Source organism: Salminus brasiliensis, chromosome 3 (assembly GCF_030463535.1).
Source record: "Salminus brasiliensis chromosome 3, fSalBra1.hap2, whole genome shotgun sequence".
In the NCBI taxonomy this organism is placed as follows: Eukaryota; Metazoa; Chordata; class Actinopteri; order Characiformes; family Bryconidae; genus Salminus; species Salminus brasiliensis.
The window spans coordinates 7,542,150-7,559,305 of record NC_132880.1 but is presented as its reverse complement, the minus strand read 5'-3'; the positions used below and the strand labels follow the sequence as shown (position 1 = coordinate 7,559,305).

Genomic DNA, 17,156 nt, shown 5'->3' with positions numbered 1-17,156 from the left:
AGACACTGCACATTGTGAGCCACCAGGGGGCAGAAAACATTTACTTCCATCTGCATGTTCCAATTTTAGTGCCTGCTTTAAACTGTTGGCAGTTTAAACTGTTGGCCAGTTGGCTGGGATTGCATGTTCATCCTCACTTCAGTGACTGGACTAGAGTTTGGAGAGTTCCTCCCATGTCCCAAAAACATGGTAGCTAACCTGGCTATGCTAAATTACCCCAAAGTGTGTGGTAGTGTGATGTACCCTATGCTAGATTTGCACTCTAGCCACACAGTATTTCTGCCTTGCAGCCAGTGATTGAGTTGGCTCTAGGCCAGAAATGGGCTATGAAGGCAAGAGCCCAGCAGTTTGCAGATTTCCCTGCACCAACAGACCTACCAAACCTTACCATTAACAGGACAGTTGGATCAGGTGTGCCAGCTGACCAGAAATAAGCTGATAAGGATTTTCCCCAATTTTCCCCCTCCCCAGTTGAGTAACTTGTAATTACCACCCACAGTTTAGGATGCCAGTTTCCAATTCTCGCCTTCACCTAAGCATCATGTAGTGCTTCAGCACTCCAAATTAGGAGTGAGCGTACATTTGAGAAGTTGGTCTAGAGGTCTTTATTGAAGATACACTGAACCTCCAACCTTCCAGTACCAATCTACATTCAAGACTGTTCCACCTAAACTACCAAAATACCAACGCAAGAGGCCAACAGTTTCACATGCTGCATGATTTATTTCACCCAAGACATGAACCACTTGTGCAAGACTAGTTCTAGTACTCATCTTCCTCTTCCTCAGCATCTTCAGCAGAATCTGCTCCGACCTCCTCGTAATCCTTTTCCAAGGCAGCCATGTCCTCCCTGGCCTCAGAGAACTCCCCTTCTTCCATTCCCTCTCCCACATACCAGTGCACAAAGGCCCGCTTGGCATACATCAGGTCAAATTTGTGATCCAAGCGGCTCCAGGCTTCCGCAATGGCCGTGGTGTTGCTCAGCATGCACACAGCCCTCTGGACCTTGGCCAGATCGCCACCAGGAACCACCGTGGGTGGCTGGTAGTTGATGCCCACTTTGAAGCCTGTGGGACACCAATCCACAAACTGGATGGAGCGACGGGTCTTGATGCTGGCAATGGCAGCATTGACGTCTTTGGGCACCACGTCGCCACGGTACAGCAAGCAGCAGGCCATGTATTTGCCACGCCGAGGGTCGCATTTCACCATCTGGTTGGCTGGATCAAAACAGGCATTGGTAATCTCCGCCACAGATAGCTGCTCATGGTAGGCTTTCTCAGCAGAGATGATCGGGGAGTAGGTGACCAGGGGGAAATGGATGCGAGGGTACGGAACGAGGTTGGTCTGGAACTCCGTGAGATCCACGTTGAGAGCTCCATCGAAGCGTAAAGAAGCAGTGATCGAGGAAACGATCTGCGCAATCAGTCTGTTCAGGTTGTTGTACGAGGGACGCTCAATGTCGAGATTGCGCTTGCAGATGTCAAAAATGGCTTCGTTGTCCACCATGAAAGAGCAGTCGGAGTGCTCTAGTGTGGTGTGAGTGGTTAGGATGGAGTTGTAGGGCTCTACCACCGCGGTGGAAACCTGGGGCGCAGGGTAGACAGAGAACTCCAGCTTTGACTTTTTGCCGTAATCGACAGACAGCCGCTCCATCAACAGGGAGGTGAAGCCAGATCCTGTTCCACCACCAAAGCTGTGGAAGATCAGGAATCCTTGCAGGCCTGTACACTGATCAGCCTACAGGGGGACAAGAAGGCCTCATTAGGAACTTGACAAGGCACTTAATAAAAGGAGGACAAATTAGGAACACCGCTCACCATTTTTCGCATTCGATCAAGCACAGAGTCAACGATCTCCTTGCCGATGGTGTAGTGGCCACGGGCATAGTTGTTGGCTGCATCCTCTTTTCCACTGATGAGCTGCTCTGGGTGGTAAAGCTGCCGATAATGGCCATTGCGAATCTCATCTGGGATTAAGAGAGGTCAAGTCACGTATGGGGAAAGGGGAGAATCTTAACGCAAACTTAGGATACCAACTTCACCCACAGAGTTTAAGATATTAAAAAAATAAAGTTTTGGGACAGGCTGGAGAGAGTTATGGGTTCTTGCACAATATTTATGTACATCTGCTGATTCATACAGACATTGGGAGCAAGGCAAACTTTTCTAACAATTTAAAGTATTAAAGGCTATGAATGCATTGTATTCCACTTAGCAAATAAAAGGTCTCCGATTGCTGTGCAAGATGGCACATGAAAATCTATACCAGCTTTAGCTGGTGTTTCGTTTGTACTTCTGGTTTTCAAAGGAGTCTGAGACAACGCCGTTTCCACTCCTATATGAAACATGGCCATTCATTTCTTGGGAGATGAGCTATTGGCCCATTTCAATATTGCTGTACATTAAGGAAAATGTTTTTTGGCCATTGTCATACATTTTTGTGGGTACACTGAAGCCTTCCTCAACCCAATTTCATCAGCAACACATGTAACTTCAACTGAACTTACTTTATAATGCTTTGCCTAGTCTTCAGCTAGCATTTTGGCCACTGATATGCAGCAAACCACCATGGCCATGCTGGGTGAATAAGCTGGCTAACTAGCCCAGAAGGACGGAGGTCACACTAGGCTAAAGAGTTTCTCTCAGTAAGAACTAGGCCCTCTGCCTGTTACATCCAACTAACCCAACTAAGTATGAGACACAGTGGAATCCCAGCACTTCTGAGATGTGTAGCTCGTCATTAATGTTGTTTAGGGGTGAAAAGGTCAAGCCGTGATCTACTCTACCCAGCCTGACACCCAACCAAAACCTCTAAAAACAAACCGGACATGGCACCACCAGACTGCTGGAGAAGCAGCAGACCTAGCTTCACAAAAGCTCAGCTGTTGGCATCTTACCTACGACTGTTGGCTCCAGGTCTATGAAGACAGCTCGTGGAACATACTTTCCAGCTCCAGTTTCACTGAAGAAAGTACCAAAAGAGGAATCTGCCAAGGAAGTGCTGCCAGCAACAATCATCCCATCAGGCTGGATGCCGTGCTCCAGACAGTACAGCTCCCAGCAGGAATTACCCATCTGGACACCGGCCTGGCCGATGTGTATAGAGATGCACTCCCTCTGTGGAGTGAAACAACAACAACAACAGTTCACTGACCATCAGAACCCAGACAGAGGTGTAAGCCAATGCCTCTGAGCAGAGTAAAATAGAAGGAAGATAACTGACCATATTTTAATCAGGATCTGGGAAAGTTGAGAGAGGCAATGTTGATCTACTGAGTCATAAAACAGACAGAAGGGAACAGGTCAGTGAAAGCGCCACGTCACTACTACTACTCCACTATTCTGTCTACAGGAGCCAAGAGAGCAAGCCTTACCCACACAGCTGTAGCAGATCGACCACCTGGACCTGCTTTATGAAGAGGGCCCTCAATTGCAGGGGTGTGGCTTTTCAGTCACGTCCCGACGTAAGAGTCCCAGAGTCCAAAAGAAATGGGTTAATATGGAGCTGTAGAAAAAGTGGAAAAACACTGAAGAGTTTATCTAGGTTTGCTTCCACTTTTGAATATTTGGAGCCTTAATAAATTATTTTGCGATCACTATCATTTTTTTTTTCATGTTATCTCAGTGTATTATTTTGGCTTAATATATTATTTTGTGGCCTCTTGAAATGTATTAAGAGGCCTCAATATATGTTATTTTGTGGCATTGATATATATTATTTTGTGGCCACTTGAAATGTATTATGTAATATATATTATCTTGTGGCCTCAATATATTATCTTGCAGTCTCTATATATTATTTTGTGGCCACTTGAAATGTATTATGTAATATATATTATCTTGTGGCCTCAATATATTATCTTGTGGCCTCGATATATTATCTTGTAGTCTCAATATATATTATCTTGTGGCCTCTATATATATTATGTTGTGCCCTCTATATATATTATTTTGTGGCCACGTGAAATGTATTATGTGGCCTCAGTGTATTATCTTGTGCCCTCAATATTTTTGTGGACACTTGATTGTATTCCATGGCCTCAGTAAATTTTGTTGTGGCCTCAAAATGTTATCTTGTGGCCTCAGTGTATTATTATGTGGCCAATTTTATGGCCATGAACGGCAATGGCATCAACAGGAATCGAACTAACCATCTTCTGATTACAGTAAAATTGCTTAGACAGTTGTGCCACAACAACCCCCCCCCCCCCCCACACACACACACACACACACACACACACACAGCACCCCTGCGCTAGTCTAACATTGCTAACACTGAATCTTAAATCATAAGAATGAGGTTTTCCTAGCATCTAGTTTTTACACTGGAAAATCTCACTCTAGGGGCTACTGCTGCACCGCTGTGAATAAACTGATAAACTGATAATGAGGTAAACATGAAACCAGAGTTGTTGCCAGGTTCAGCAAAAATCTCCGACCCAAAGAAGGTTTAAAACCTCCATAGGGCCCCTTTTAGACTATATTGTACGCAGACCCAACTCCCGATACATCCTAATAGAGCAACAATGTGAACCATCTAAGAGGCCCTGAGGACCACAGTACTTGTGTTATTTTAATTTGCATTCCCTGTTGCAGTCCCTGGGCCTCGTGTTTACTGGAACAGAACGCTGCACATGCCTGACTCTTTTTTTCCTGTTCAGGCTGTTGAGTCGTATTTTGCTTTTGCTATTGTACTGTACACGCACTGGCTCTTGTGTTTCCCTCCCGAGTGGGTGTGCTGTGTGTTTATGTTTGAAAGGGAGACAGGGTGTGCCATGAGAGGTGCGTGGGGTGGATTCCTCGGATGGAGAGGGAGCAGCGTGTTTGATGTGGTGAGGGAAGAACTGCGGTGCAGCAACATCTACTCTTTCAATATTTAAAATGCCCTAAACCGTGGGAGGCAAGCTATGCACTGCGAGGGATCTGTGCAGTGAGAATACATGCATTTGACTTGAGTAAGACTACTTTATACAGCTTGCCGGCCCCTCACTATATATCACTATAGATTTTTGAAGGGAAAACACAACCTTTTTACCACAGTATTTGCTCTTTTTTTTGCAAATGCTAATGCACAGTTACCTTATTCTTAAGGAACCTAATATAGTTAATAGTAATTAAGGCCTTAATTGACTCATTAGGGTGGGTTAGGATTGTCAAAAATTGTCAGTGCTTACTGCCGGCTGATGTACTATACACAGGCTCTGGTAAGCTGCTAGCTGAAATTATAAAAAACGTTAAACACACTTGCATAAAAGCAGGGGATGATGGAAACCTTTCACTTTCCACTGCCTAAAATGCAGTTAACTGTGGAACTGTGGAAGTCAAGGAAAAATCTAAGAGAGAGAGAGAGAGAGAGAGAGAGAGAGAGAGAGAGAGAGAGAGAGAGAGAGAGAGAGAGAGAGAGAGAGAGCTTGCATGCTGGCCAGAAAGGCACCCCAAAACCCCCATATGACAGGACCTGCAGGAGGTGCACTATTCTACTGTGCAGCTTGCTTTGCATTGGTTATTAGTTTTTAGAAAGCTTACCTGCAAGCTCATCACTAAAGACAAGATCTGAAGTATGCAAAACAACACCTAGATAAGATCTCTGGAGCTGTCGTTCCCTTTTGGCATCAACGGCCTGTGGGCACCATGGTTTTGCCGTTAGGAGGCGATCAATGTGCAAGAAGTCTATTTTCGGTACACTACCTTCACTACAGCAGCTCCAGAACATCCCATGAAGTTAGCGGTTTCCTGTCACAGTCATATCAGAATATCATGAACATCCCTGGTTTGGAAGGAACTCAGCCCGTGGTGTCACTGATGTCACATGACGGGGGGGTTTGCTGGACAAGTAAATAAGCAAGCACACCAGTCAGTTGTTTTGCACGGTGCTAACCCATAGGTGAAAGCACCTCTGAAAACATTAACTTTATGGGTCATTCTAGATCTATCGGCGATTCCAGCGAGTGATCCTCGCCACTGTAGACTAGTCAACCTCTATAATGAACAGCTTCCGTCACCTAATGCAGTGGTCATAATGTACATCTACAGCTTATAGGTAAGTGGTCACAATATTCTGATATGACTGTGTAGTTGTGCCAGATTCACAAGTTAAGCTCTTGCAAATTCTGCACTGCGACAAGCTGCTGAACTCATACAGATGCACTTTTGGGAGACGCTAATACTAACAGAAGCATGTTCAGAGGAAGGAAAGGACAGACCAGCCAGGAGTTGGTTTGATCTGGCTAGAAAGCGACAAGGAGGAAAAGGCTGGCTGGGCTTTCCTGCATGAGAAGGAGACAGAGAGAGAGAGAGTGAGAGAGTCAGGTTACCGCAGAACAGGTGCCGCCAACACTCCTGTGCAGCCAGAGACGGGGTGAAAGGGGGCAAGCAAGAATCACATTCTCTCCCCGCTGAGGGGGTGACCGAGTGTGTTGGATATGGGCAGCAGAATAACTGCTTTGCAGATGATTTCACGCAATAAGGGGATTTACAGCGGACTTGTCACTGCCCAGACATGAGTCACGAAGGTGGGTCTGGATAGGGGCGTTATTATTTTGTGATGAGCAGAGCATAGATAGCAGAGAGTCATGCAGTAGACTAATACCACACCATGCTCATCGGAGGTCAGCTTGAACTTGCACTTGCTGGGATTTAGAGGTAAAACCGCACTGAGCTCGGCTGCTGAAGAGGTAAAGGTCAAAAGGGCACTCTGCTGACGTTATTCAGAAGCTGCTTGTGAAAAAATCATATCCCTCAGGACAGTGACACAGTTTTTGTCTGATTAGCAGAGCAACTAAGTGGAGATGGATGGCTTATTTATATAAATATAGATAAGAATTTAATATTATATTCATGATTACCCTTCTCTAATGCATGAACTAAACTCTGGTTGAAATGTGTTAGCCAGGACAACATCAAATCTATGCTGGACCATGGCCCTCAAGACCAAGGTTAAGCACTCCTGGTTTCGATCATATCCAGTAGGAACTATCCACTACATCAGATTTCCCTTTATTCAGCTTCTATAACTATAGTTAAAGTCAAAATAAGTCTATTAGCAAGTGCAGTGTAGCTTCTTCACATTCCACAATGTCTATATTGGAGATTCAGTGAGAAGCAGTTCAAGGTAAAAGCATACCCTGTGTTGCTAAGCCAGCTGATTAAACTCAAGCTGGATGACTGTAAACTCCTTTAATTGAGTTTGAAGGACTAGCTGGTCTATTAGCATGATCAACTAGTTCACACCGTTGAGATAGTTTGGTAGAGCCGGTCAACCAGCTTGGTCATGCAGGTTATACTGGTTGACTAGCCCTTGCCCTGCTGCAATCTCCAGCTCAGGGCCAGCTTTTGCTGGTAGCAGGTCTTTGGAAGGAAAGTCTAAACTGGTCTTTGATGGTCAAGATAGTTGAGAAGCTGGTCATCCAGATGAAAACACGCCAGCATACTGGTCATACTGGTCGTTCAACTTGGTCACATTGCTCATGCTTGTAGACCAGCTAAGCCATTAAACTCAATCAAAAACAAACCATATACTGGTCAAGAGCTAAGCTGGTCAACCAACTTAACCCATTTGGCCAGGCTGTTTATTTTTGGTATACCAGTCAAGAGCTAAGCTGGTCAACCAGTTGATAGGTTTGGGTTGACCAGACTTTCTTTTTAGACTAGGTTAGGTCAGATGAAAATCAGAAATGGTTGATGGCACAGGTTATTCTTTCATATTTTCAGATTAAGTTCATTTGTAAATTCTTAGTGGGGTGCTAGCTAGCATGGCCATACTGGTTTAACTGGTGGTGCTTTCTGAATTCAGCATCAACAATGAATAGTTGTTGCTTGAAATTTGTATTATTATTAATAATAATCTGTTAAAGTCATACTGGATAGCATGTACAGTCTGTGTGTGCGTGTGTGTGTGTGTGTGTGTGTGTGTGTGTGTGTTTCTCCTGAGGGCCGTGACTGTAGTGGGCCGGTTGCTACGCGGCGGCCATGTTGGAATGCTCTATTCCTGCTGAGGTGGTGGGGGGGGTCGAGGAGCAGCACTGCCGGACCTGGGCAAGGCGAGGAAAGCGCACACGGGCGCCTGTCAGCTTCGTCAATACTGGAATTTAATCAGACTTGAATCAGATTTGAATCCAGGGGTGATTCAGAGAGTCCTGAAAGAAGCCCAAGGCGGCGGGAAGCGGGATAACGCGAGTGAGTGGCTTCCATATTGTTTTCCACAATTTCTTGGGAAGCTGGAGAAACGGTGAACTTCGTATGTCAGTTTTTTTGGGAGAGAGGGGGGGAGAGGGAGGCATTCGTGATTCTGAGCGCCTCTTAGCAAAAATAAAAGCATCTGAGCTTGTAAATATTAATACCAGCAGTGGCTCTTTCTTTAGGGGGAGTCTAAAACATAGCTAGATAGCTGTTATGTGGGCAGGTCTGTAGAGCTAGTGCTAATAGATATAGCGAGGAGCAGCTCCGAGCCCAACGGCTTCATCCCAACGGAGAGAGAGACTGAGCCAGAGATGTGTGTGGGGCTCTGGACGGTCATTTAATTGGCTTTAAATGTCGGGTTATGGCAGTATACATCTCTAAATGTCTCCAGAGGCTGGGATACATCACTTTGCCCATCAAAATAGCTAGATAGATAGATAGATAGTGCTAGCTAACTAACGTCATTGTCCGGACACGGACACGGACACAGGGCTTCCCTCGTTTTCCAGTTACTCATGATGTTGTGCAGGTCAAAATGGTCGAGTCATTTCTTTAAAAGTGAAATGTCCTCAGTTAGGTTGTGAGACTGTGCTTCTTCCATGCCCAGGGCTAACTAACAGGGCCGTTGTATTTTTAGAGCGGAGTGTTCAGGCGCCGGTCTCCCACCAGAAAGCCCAGCAATGGAGACTCTGCGTGGAGAAGGAGACTCCTGGTCTGCTGCCCTCTCCCTCTCCCTCTCCCTCTCCCTCTCTCCCTCTCTCTCTCTGACTGTATTCCCGTCTGCTAAACATGGCTAGAGTTCTCAAGTAACCCCTGATACTCTTTCAGATGTTGCCTCACTTATTCCTGGGCTGAGCTGGAGTTTATGCCCTCTATCACACATCTGGAGTGTGTCCTGACTTGTGGAGAAGGTAGCCTGTGTTGCTTTGGGTGGGGAGGGGGAGATGGGGGTGAAGGCATCTTCCAGGGTTTCCTTATGATGATGATGATAATAATGATGATGATAAGTGCTTGTGTTTATTGCAGGAAGCCCAAGCCTGAGTGTTGTCCGCTGTTTGCATGTGTGGCAGCACAGTTAGGCTTAAGTGGTGGGCTTTACTCCGGGATGTCCCGGATCGAGTTACCTCATTGCGGCACCCAGGATTCTTGAGGAGGACGCCTACCCTTTTCCTATCAGAAGCAAGAGTGTGTGTGTATGTGTGTGAGATTGTGCCAGTACAAGGGAGTCAGGGCTTCCTAATGCTTCCCAACTGCGGTAATTCAGTTCACTCCAGAAATGAGGTCAGGTCATGAATGGTTTCATTTGTAATGAACGTCTCGAACAAATAAGGCCTGGTGTTAATCACAGGGCACGGCCTGATATGCCGTGTTTTAACCACTAGCTGAGAAGTCCTTCCATTTGCCTGAGGAAAGCAACTTTATCAACCGCTTAACCTCGGGTTTTTGGTGTCGCCATCCAGGCTGATCATTTTGATCGTCTTGTCGATCGTTCCAAGCACAACCCACGTCTCTCTGGTTGTTGTAGACGTGCTGTGGTGATAGTCTGGAGAAAGTCTGTGATCCTCTGAAAAATCTTGACCCCTTCATCATAAATCGACATGTTGTGAATCATCCCTGCTTGCTCTGCAGTTTGTCTGTGTAATAATGGCCTCCTCAGTCGGCTCTATTTAGAAGACACACCCTGCAAACTCCAGATGGTTGTGGAAGTGTCGCCGAGTAGACATGACATTTACAGGTTGTTTGCACTGAGACAGATCCCAAAACGTTCCCTCAGCCATGTCGGATCTTAAAGCGAGACCTTTGCCTGAAGAACAATATCAATCAATGGAGACATGCTTGGTGTCCCAGATTTGCTTATTTAGTTTTGCTGAAGCTCCAAGGCGAATGTAGCTGAGAAGTCATGGAAGCTCCATGACCACTAGTCACTAGTCAGCTGGCGTCCTGCAAAGCAAAGGCCTCAATCACTGCAAAGGAGACTTGCAAATTTTTCAAGGAACTTCCCATTAGTGCTGGGCAATATGGTAAAAATACTATATTATATATATCACGATATTTAGAGACTTTCTTCGTGATGCACAATATTTATCACAATAAATGTAATCACAGATTAAAAGCATTATTAACATCTGCTGCACTTTATCTAATTAAACCAGTCTAAGTACACTATTTTAATGAAACCTGCAGCTGATAAGTATTTATTAAGCTCTACCAGTATCCTCGATATCCTTAGAAAAGCATCATGATGTTATCACGATGACAATTTATTACAATATGATAAAATATCATCATATTGTGCAGCTCTACTTCCAATGTTTGTGTTTTTTTTGTAATTTTTTTTAGCAATGCCATAGAAGAACCACTTTTGGTTTCATAAGGAACCGTGTTTTGCAATCGAGATGCATGGCCCACTTGATGTGAAGGTGGCATCCCTCAAAGAACCATTCAAAGTACCCTTACGTTCACGTTGCCAGGCTGAAGTGATCTGCTTTTTTTTTTTTGCCTTAATGTGACAGATACACTTTTTTCAGGGTTGTGTGCACATGTCAAATCCAGACTTTTCAAAATCTTTTATTTTTTACGTAAAATAGCTTGGGTATATTTCTCAACACTTAGCTTTAAGTTCATCAAAGTATCATCCTCGGAATAGGATTAAGTTTTCCCTCAGTTATAATTTGACAGTTGTCATTTTCTGTCTATTCTTGAAAGCATCTGAGTCTCGTCTTAATGTGACAAAGATATGTGCCAATTTTTTTGGGGCTGTGTGGACATGTCAAATCAAGTCTTTTCAAATCAGATTTGCGGCACTTTTACCGTCTACACCTTAAGTCTTGAGGATAAGGACTATATATGGATAAGGCTAAGCCACGTTAAACGTTAAATGCAAGTGTAGACTCACCCAAGATGCATTTCAAACCGATACAAATCTGGTTGTTTAATCCAATTCAGGAGGAAACGCTGAAGATGGTAAATGTTAAGTTATGATAAGTAATAAAAAAAAAAAAAAAAAAGAAAGAAAATCCACTTTCTTTACTTTTTGCCATTTAGTGTAATTGTGGTCTGTGAGGGAGCTTCTTCAGACTTCTTGATCCGATCAGCACCAGTGCCAATCAATTCTGACTTAATTTCTGTAGTATGGAGCACGTCTTGCCAAATTTGTTTGCATCTTAACTATTATTAACTTATTTAATTATACAGAAACTGTAAAATCGTTGCTATTTCATCGAGGCCTTTCTTACATTTGATGTTTGGTATGACATTTTGAGTGTAAACGGAATGCGTGTCCTGTATGTTGACCCATAAAATTGTCATAAACAAGTGGTGATAATTAAAACCTGTCATAGTTCTGTGATCAGCATTCACGGGTACATGAAAAATACGAAAGTTTTGTGCAGTGCTAATTGGTGTGTGTAGGCCTCCATTACTTGTTAGCTACATTAGCACCGTAGCTCCAGTGCAGACCTAAAGAAGCAAATGTCACACATCAAACACATCTTGACTAATAGTCGACATTTAGGATTAGGATTAAATCGTGTAATTAGAGTCACCCCCCCCCCCATTCTAGTCTTAATAGCAGCAGCCAAGCACCTACGGCAGGCCGAGAACAGAGAGCTCATTGAGAGGCTGTATGGCAGAAAGGCTCTCCTTCTCCCTGATACGACTGTAGTTACAGTTTCCAGACTGATGAATGCTCCATTCACCACCAGCTTAATGGATCTAGCTGCAGTCATACCGCTCCAGATTTTCACACAAACATCGTGGACAAATGTTTCTTTTACGAGTACGATGTGAGCTCAGTGCTCGGGGTGAAGCGGCTCTCCTGCTTGTTTGTTTATTTTCAGTTTATTTTCAGTTTATTTTCCATTTACGCCCGTCTCGACTGCAGGCATATGGCGAGCTTGTTCGGCGTCGATTAGTAATACTCTGCACGTCAAGTTTAACAGCACTGCCTTGATTTTTATAGATGAGCTGTCAGCTTTTTAGTTCTATGAAGTAAAATACCTGGAAAGGTTGTTCATATGAAACAGCTAGGTCTTAATAGTGGTGCTGTAACAGGCTGTTTACTCTGCTTGGAAGAGTTGCATTAGATGTTGGAGCATTGCTGTGGGGATTTGATTGTGTTTAGCACCAAGAGCATTAGTAAGGGTCAGGTAGATCCATCTCATCTCCACAGACCCAGTGATTTGGGGCTTTAAACCCTGTGAACTGACGTTGTGCATGGTGACCCTAAGGTCATGTGCAGCTGCTCCAGACTGGGGGTGTGTTGAACTGAAGGCCAGTGTCTGCAATGGCTGCACCTTAAAGCAGCTGAAGGCACTAAATACAATGGGTTACTTCTGGGGATATTTATGGACATACAGGCCTTTTACCACATATTTTACTACACTCACCTTCACTTCATTAGAGTATCTTCTTTAATTTAGGAGTATTTTTTTTTCCCCCTCATCCTCAGTTATAATGTGACGATTGTCTTTTTCCATCATCTTCTTAAAAGCAGTGCTGCCCATCTTTACCTCAGAGGTAGTTTATGAGTGCTAACATCACATATATGGAGCATGGCCTAATTCACAGTGTGGTATCAGTAGTCAGTGGCTCTTCTGGTTTGCAGATTTGGAAAGACAATGGCTTCTGGCACTGTGATGGGGCACACAATTCGATAAGGTAGTGACCGATTTCACTCGCCTCGTAATGTGTGTGAGATCACTGCCGTATGACGGCAGATTGCCGTCAGCCTTTCGACCAAACAATGCAGTGAATTATGGGAATTATTCCAAATCAGCTAGGGTACATAGTTTGTGATTTCAGGGTCGTAATAGTGCACTGAAAACTGGAATATTCGTTTGTGGACACCCCTACAAATGTTGTAACTCCAAAGTAGTGCACTACATATGGCTGGGCGATGTGGTAAAAATACTAAATCACGATATTTACTATACTATATTGATCACGATACATGTAATCACAGACTAACAACATTAGTAGCGTCAGATTCCTAAAAACTACTATTCAGATACTCTCCCGTACTCAATACAGAGATTTCTATTCAACATCTGCTGCACTTCATCTAATTAAACCAGTCTGATTACACTGTTTGTAATGAAACCTGCTGTTGATCAGTGTTCATTAAGCACTAACAGCATCCTCGATATGCTTAGGAAGGTATATTGTCTAGCACAATAACAGAATTTATTACAATACAATAAAATATCATCATATTGACCCCAGATGTACTATGTAGTGCATTGGGCACAGTTTGGGATAAGCTCATGTCTCTCTTAGTTAAAACTGGAGATGCTAGGCTAAAGTTGCTAACGTACACTGGCGTTTGGACTGTCACCAATGCCGTCTTCGTTAATACACGCATCGGAGTCTTGAGTTTTGTTTTTTGCAGACACATCGATGTGGTTTAGAACATGGTGTGACTTACTTTAGTCTATAAAAATACAAATAAAAGAATCCAATTTTAGCTGAAATGTTTAAATAAGGTCTGTCTGTGCAGTTTTACTATATATTTTGTCATGTGTAAACCTTTTAATAAGCCAAGTGTCCCCATGGCTGGTCATGAATGGCTCTTTTATGAGGGGGTGGAGGAAGAGGGCCACGGTTTCGCACTGGACGGCTGAGTGTCTGTGAACACCTCACGCTCTCCCGAGAGCCGTTTCCCCCCCTGCTGATGGCTTAAAGGCTACACTGTCCGACTTGCTTACGCTGGCAGCTTGTCCGGCACTAAAGGCCCTCCTCAGGAAGCCGAGTTTGTGGAGCTCAGCGCCGCAGTGCCCGCAAGGCCGCTCTTCACAGCCAGCTGCTTCCGCCTCTACCTGTGTCCCATGGCTAACAGTGAGGCTGTGTGAAGGAGGGGGAGGGGAACACACAGTTCCAGAAATGGGCTTGCACAGCAAGGATGGGATTTAAAGGGATAGTTCAGTGAACAGTAGCTTCAGCCCAAATTTTTGTTTTATACTGGGTAGGTTTGTAGTCTTGCCTGAAACCCTGTCATGTTAGCAAATAGGCTTGCTAGTATGGTTGCGTTGAAATCTGAGTGTTGAGTCTGTACTTTGTCCATGGATGAGCTTCTAGTATTTGTGTGCTTTTTGCAGACTGTGCGATGTTTACTTCCACACATTACTTACCAGAATTTGCTTGTATTTTATTGAATCCATTCACTTCTCTACCAGTGAAATGTTCCTCGTGCCACCGGCTGCAACGCAAGCCCAAGTATGATCAATTCACAGTTGGAGAGGTGTTCTTTTTATGAGATTCGGCACCCTTCTCCAAACATGCCTTTGCTCTCTGCATCCTACATGGGGCCACAAGCCTTGTTTCCAAAATGCATCTTTGTGCATTTATGAGCTACTTTTTTCAAAAAAGTCATAATGTCGGACGGCCTGTCGGTCATTATTAAGAGAAGAAAAAAACCTGTTCAGAAATCCTATATATATTTTTTCTTTATTATTATTATTATTATTATTATTAGCTATTTTTCCAGGATGGAGCTTTCCACCTGGGTGTGCCGACTGTTTTTTCCGCATGTTTGTAGCGAGCAGTAGGAAATACGTTTACGCTGTAATGTGTGGCCGGCTGTGTGGGACAATACACAATAGCTCCTGTTCCGCTCAGCTCTTGTGGGAATCGGCACCCGCACCTGCATTCAGCACCGCTTAGTTACAGGATGCTTCGGACAGAGCTGGCAATGCACTCCGAGCGACTTTAGCTTTGGGGTGTGCATGCTGCACAGTGGCATGCTGAAATGTTTGGACACCCCTAAACAAAAGGTCACTGTAAATAGCGATTAGAAGCTGACCTTGGTAACACCCCCTTTGGCAAGTATAGTAGCTTGTTCGGTTCTTGTTTTGGGGGATTTCTGACGATTCTTTCTTTCAAAAGGCTTCTAGTTGTGTGGGATTCTTGAGCCATCTTGCAAGTCTACCCCCAGATTTTCAATGATGTTTAGGTCCAGGGACTGTGACGGCCATAGCAAAACCTTCAGCTCTGCCTTTTTAGCTTGTTGATCTCAACTTGACCTGCACTGATTGTAGTCACGGGTGTTTATAAAAACTCAGATTTGCATCACTTGGCTTTTCATAACAGTGATTTTAAACAAACCGTAGCCCTAATAGGCTTTTTAAGGGGTGTGTGTGTGTGTGGGGGGGGTATCTCCGAATCCAAACTGTTTGCATGGTGCTCCTTTCCTTTCTTCAGAATTGTACAAAACGAAAATGGCCACAAAGCACTTGAGCATAGACTTTGTAATCACTTCAAGTGAGCTGTTTTACAAGAATGTGAAGGCAGCACTGCATCAAACGATTTCAGCCCACTGCTATTCATCTCACTGATCTAAGCTGAGTATACTAAAGTACTGCATCCTGGTAGTAGGAGGTCAGGACCCCGGTCCAGACAACCGTAAGTGGACTCAGCTGCTCCAGACTCTGCAATAGGTCTCTGAGCATCTACTATTTCTATGTTTAGCTCTGGTTGATGGGGTCCTCCAGCATAACCTCTCATATCCAGCGCTGGATCAGATGTGTTTTTGGCTCCAGAAGGAAGATCTTAAAGCCAACCTTAAATCAAAATGTCCAGCAAATCTTCATCACCTTAGTGGTCGGCATGGGCATCTGCTAGCCGATGCATTAGAGCTGGATGCTCTGCACCTTCCTCCAAGCGCGCTGGTCATCTACTGATGTCGCATTGTTAGCAGTTAAGGGAGGTGGTGGTGCCATACCTTATGCCAGACATGAGCTAGAGGGGTACAAAGCCCCCCAAATTTGAGCAGTGGAGCATTGGAGAACTGTATTCCCTGGAATGATGGTGCTCGATCCAATACTTTTGGAGATGAGGTGGGGTGGTGATCATCCAACATCCTGACCTCACTCACACTCTTGGCAATAAATTCAATAAAATCCTCACAGCAATTCTCCAAAAGCCTTTCCTGTACAGTTAAACCAACAAAAGCAGAATAACCTCTTTTTAATACCTTTGATTTCGGATGAAACAGTAAATGTTGGTGTCTCAATACTTTCACAGAAATTGATATGTGTATGCTGATCAGCATGATCTTCGTGATGTTTCAAAGCAGCTAGCAGAAGATGGTAAAATGGGTCGGTCTTCTGGACAGGGATTAAGCCAAGTCCTGGACTTTTTTTTTTTTTTTTTTTTTTTTTTCTTTTTTCTTTTTTTCTTCCCCTCCCCACAAGGAATCTCCATATTGATTTGGTACCACAGTATCGGTTCTCATGACATCCCTAATCCGCAGACGTCTGAATAGTGGAGATCACAGTAAAGGCAGATAAAAGATGCTTCTTCTGTAAGCTGTGTTTTAGCTGGAATTGTCGGGAGGACCACTCCCCTAAATCTACACCTTTGTTCTCACAATGACTTCCTGTCCAGCTTGGCTACGTCATATTGAAGAAGGATAATCTTCTTTATTGTCTTTTTGGTTCAGTAGTAGATCCCCCAGTAGATGAAGAAACATCTTGCATTCTAAGTGCCCAACCTCCCTGCAGCCAACTTAGAAGTCCAGTCTCTTCCCTGAGGAAAATTCCGACTGGCTCAGTGCTAAGCTAGCACCGTCTTTAGGATGCGTATCTTGCTCGTGCCACCCGTTTTTTGAGCTCTTTGCCTGATGACTCTAAGAAGCTTAGCACTAAGCGGAGTTTGAGGAACAGATGACACTTGTACTCTGAAACTGAAGAGATGTGTCCAGAGCTGCATCTGTGGAGCGGGCCTGGAAATAAAAGCTAAAAGCTGAGGAGAAGCATACCGAGACTAAATTTACACCCACAGACCTCGGTTCTCTCAGCGGCACCTCCTCCACCTCCTCCTTTTTTTTTACTTAATTTGAATGAATCTGAGTGATGGTAGTAGCTCATCCCTTTCCTTTTCGCATTGCGTTGTGGGATTGGAGTATCCAACGGTACTACTTTATACTCGAAAGCTAGTTAGTATTAGGAATTAGTGCGTAATTGGGACGCACCCTTAGTT

General features: G+C 44.2%; 2 protein-coding genes across 2 annotated transcripts in view; one reads left to right on the top strand and one right to left on the bottom strand.

The window, feature by feature from the left end:
- Positions 1-762: 762 nt before the first annotated feature.
- On the bottom strand, positions 763-3,092 carry LOC140551745 (tubulin alpha chain-like). The gene is made up of 3 exons (XM_072675349.1): positions 2,900-3,092; positions 1,821-1,969; positions 763-1,740 (listed from the first exon to the last, which is right to left on the bottom strand). Exons 1-3 carry the CDS (start codon positions 3,075-3,077, stop codon positions 763-765), a joined length of 1,305 nt encoding a protein of 434 aa, XP_072531450.1. The 5' UTR covers positions 3,078-3,092.
- A 4,918-nt stretch (positions 3,093-8,010) lies between these two features.
- The window catches only part of ptk2aa (protein tyrosine kinase 2aa), a 147,104-nt gene continuing 137,958 nt past the window's right edge, over positions 8,011-17,156 (top strand). Inside the window, exon 1 of the mRNA XM_072675340.1 lies at positions 8,011-8,177. The gene's annotated coding sequence lies outside the window, so the exon portion shown is untranslated. The remainder of the gene's footprint in view (positions 8,178-17,156) is intronic.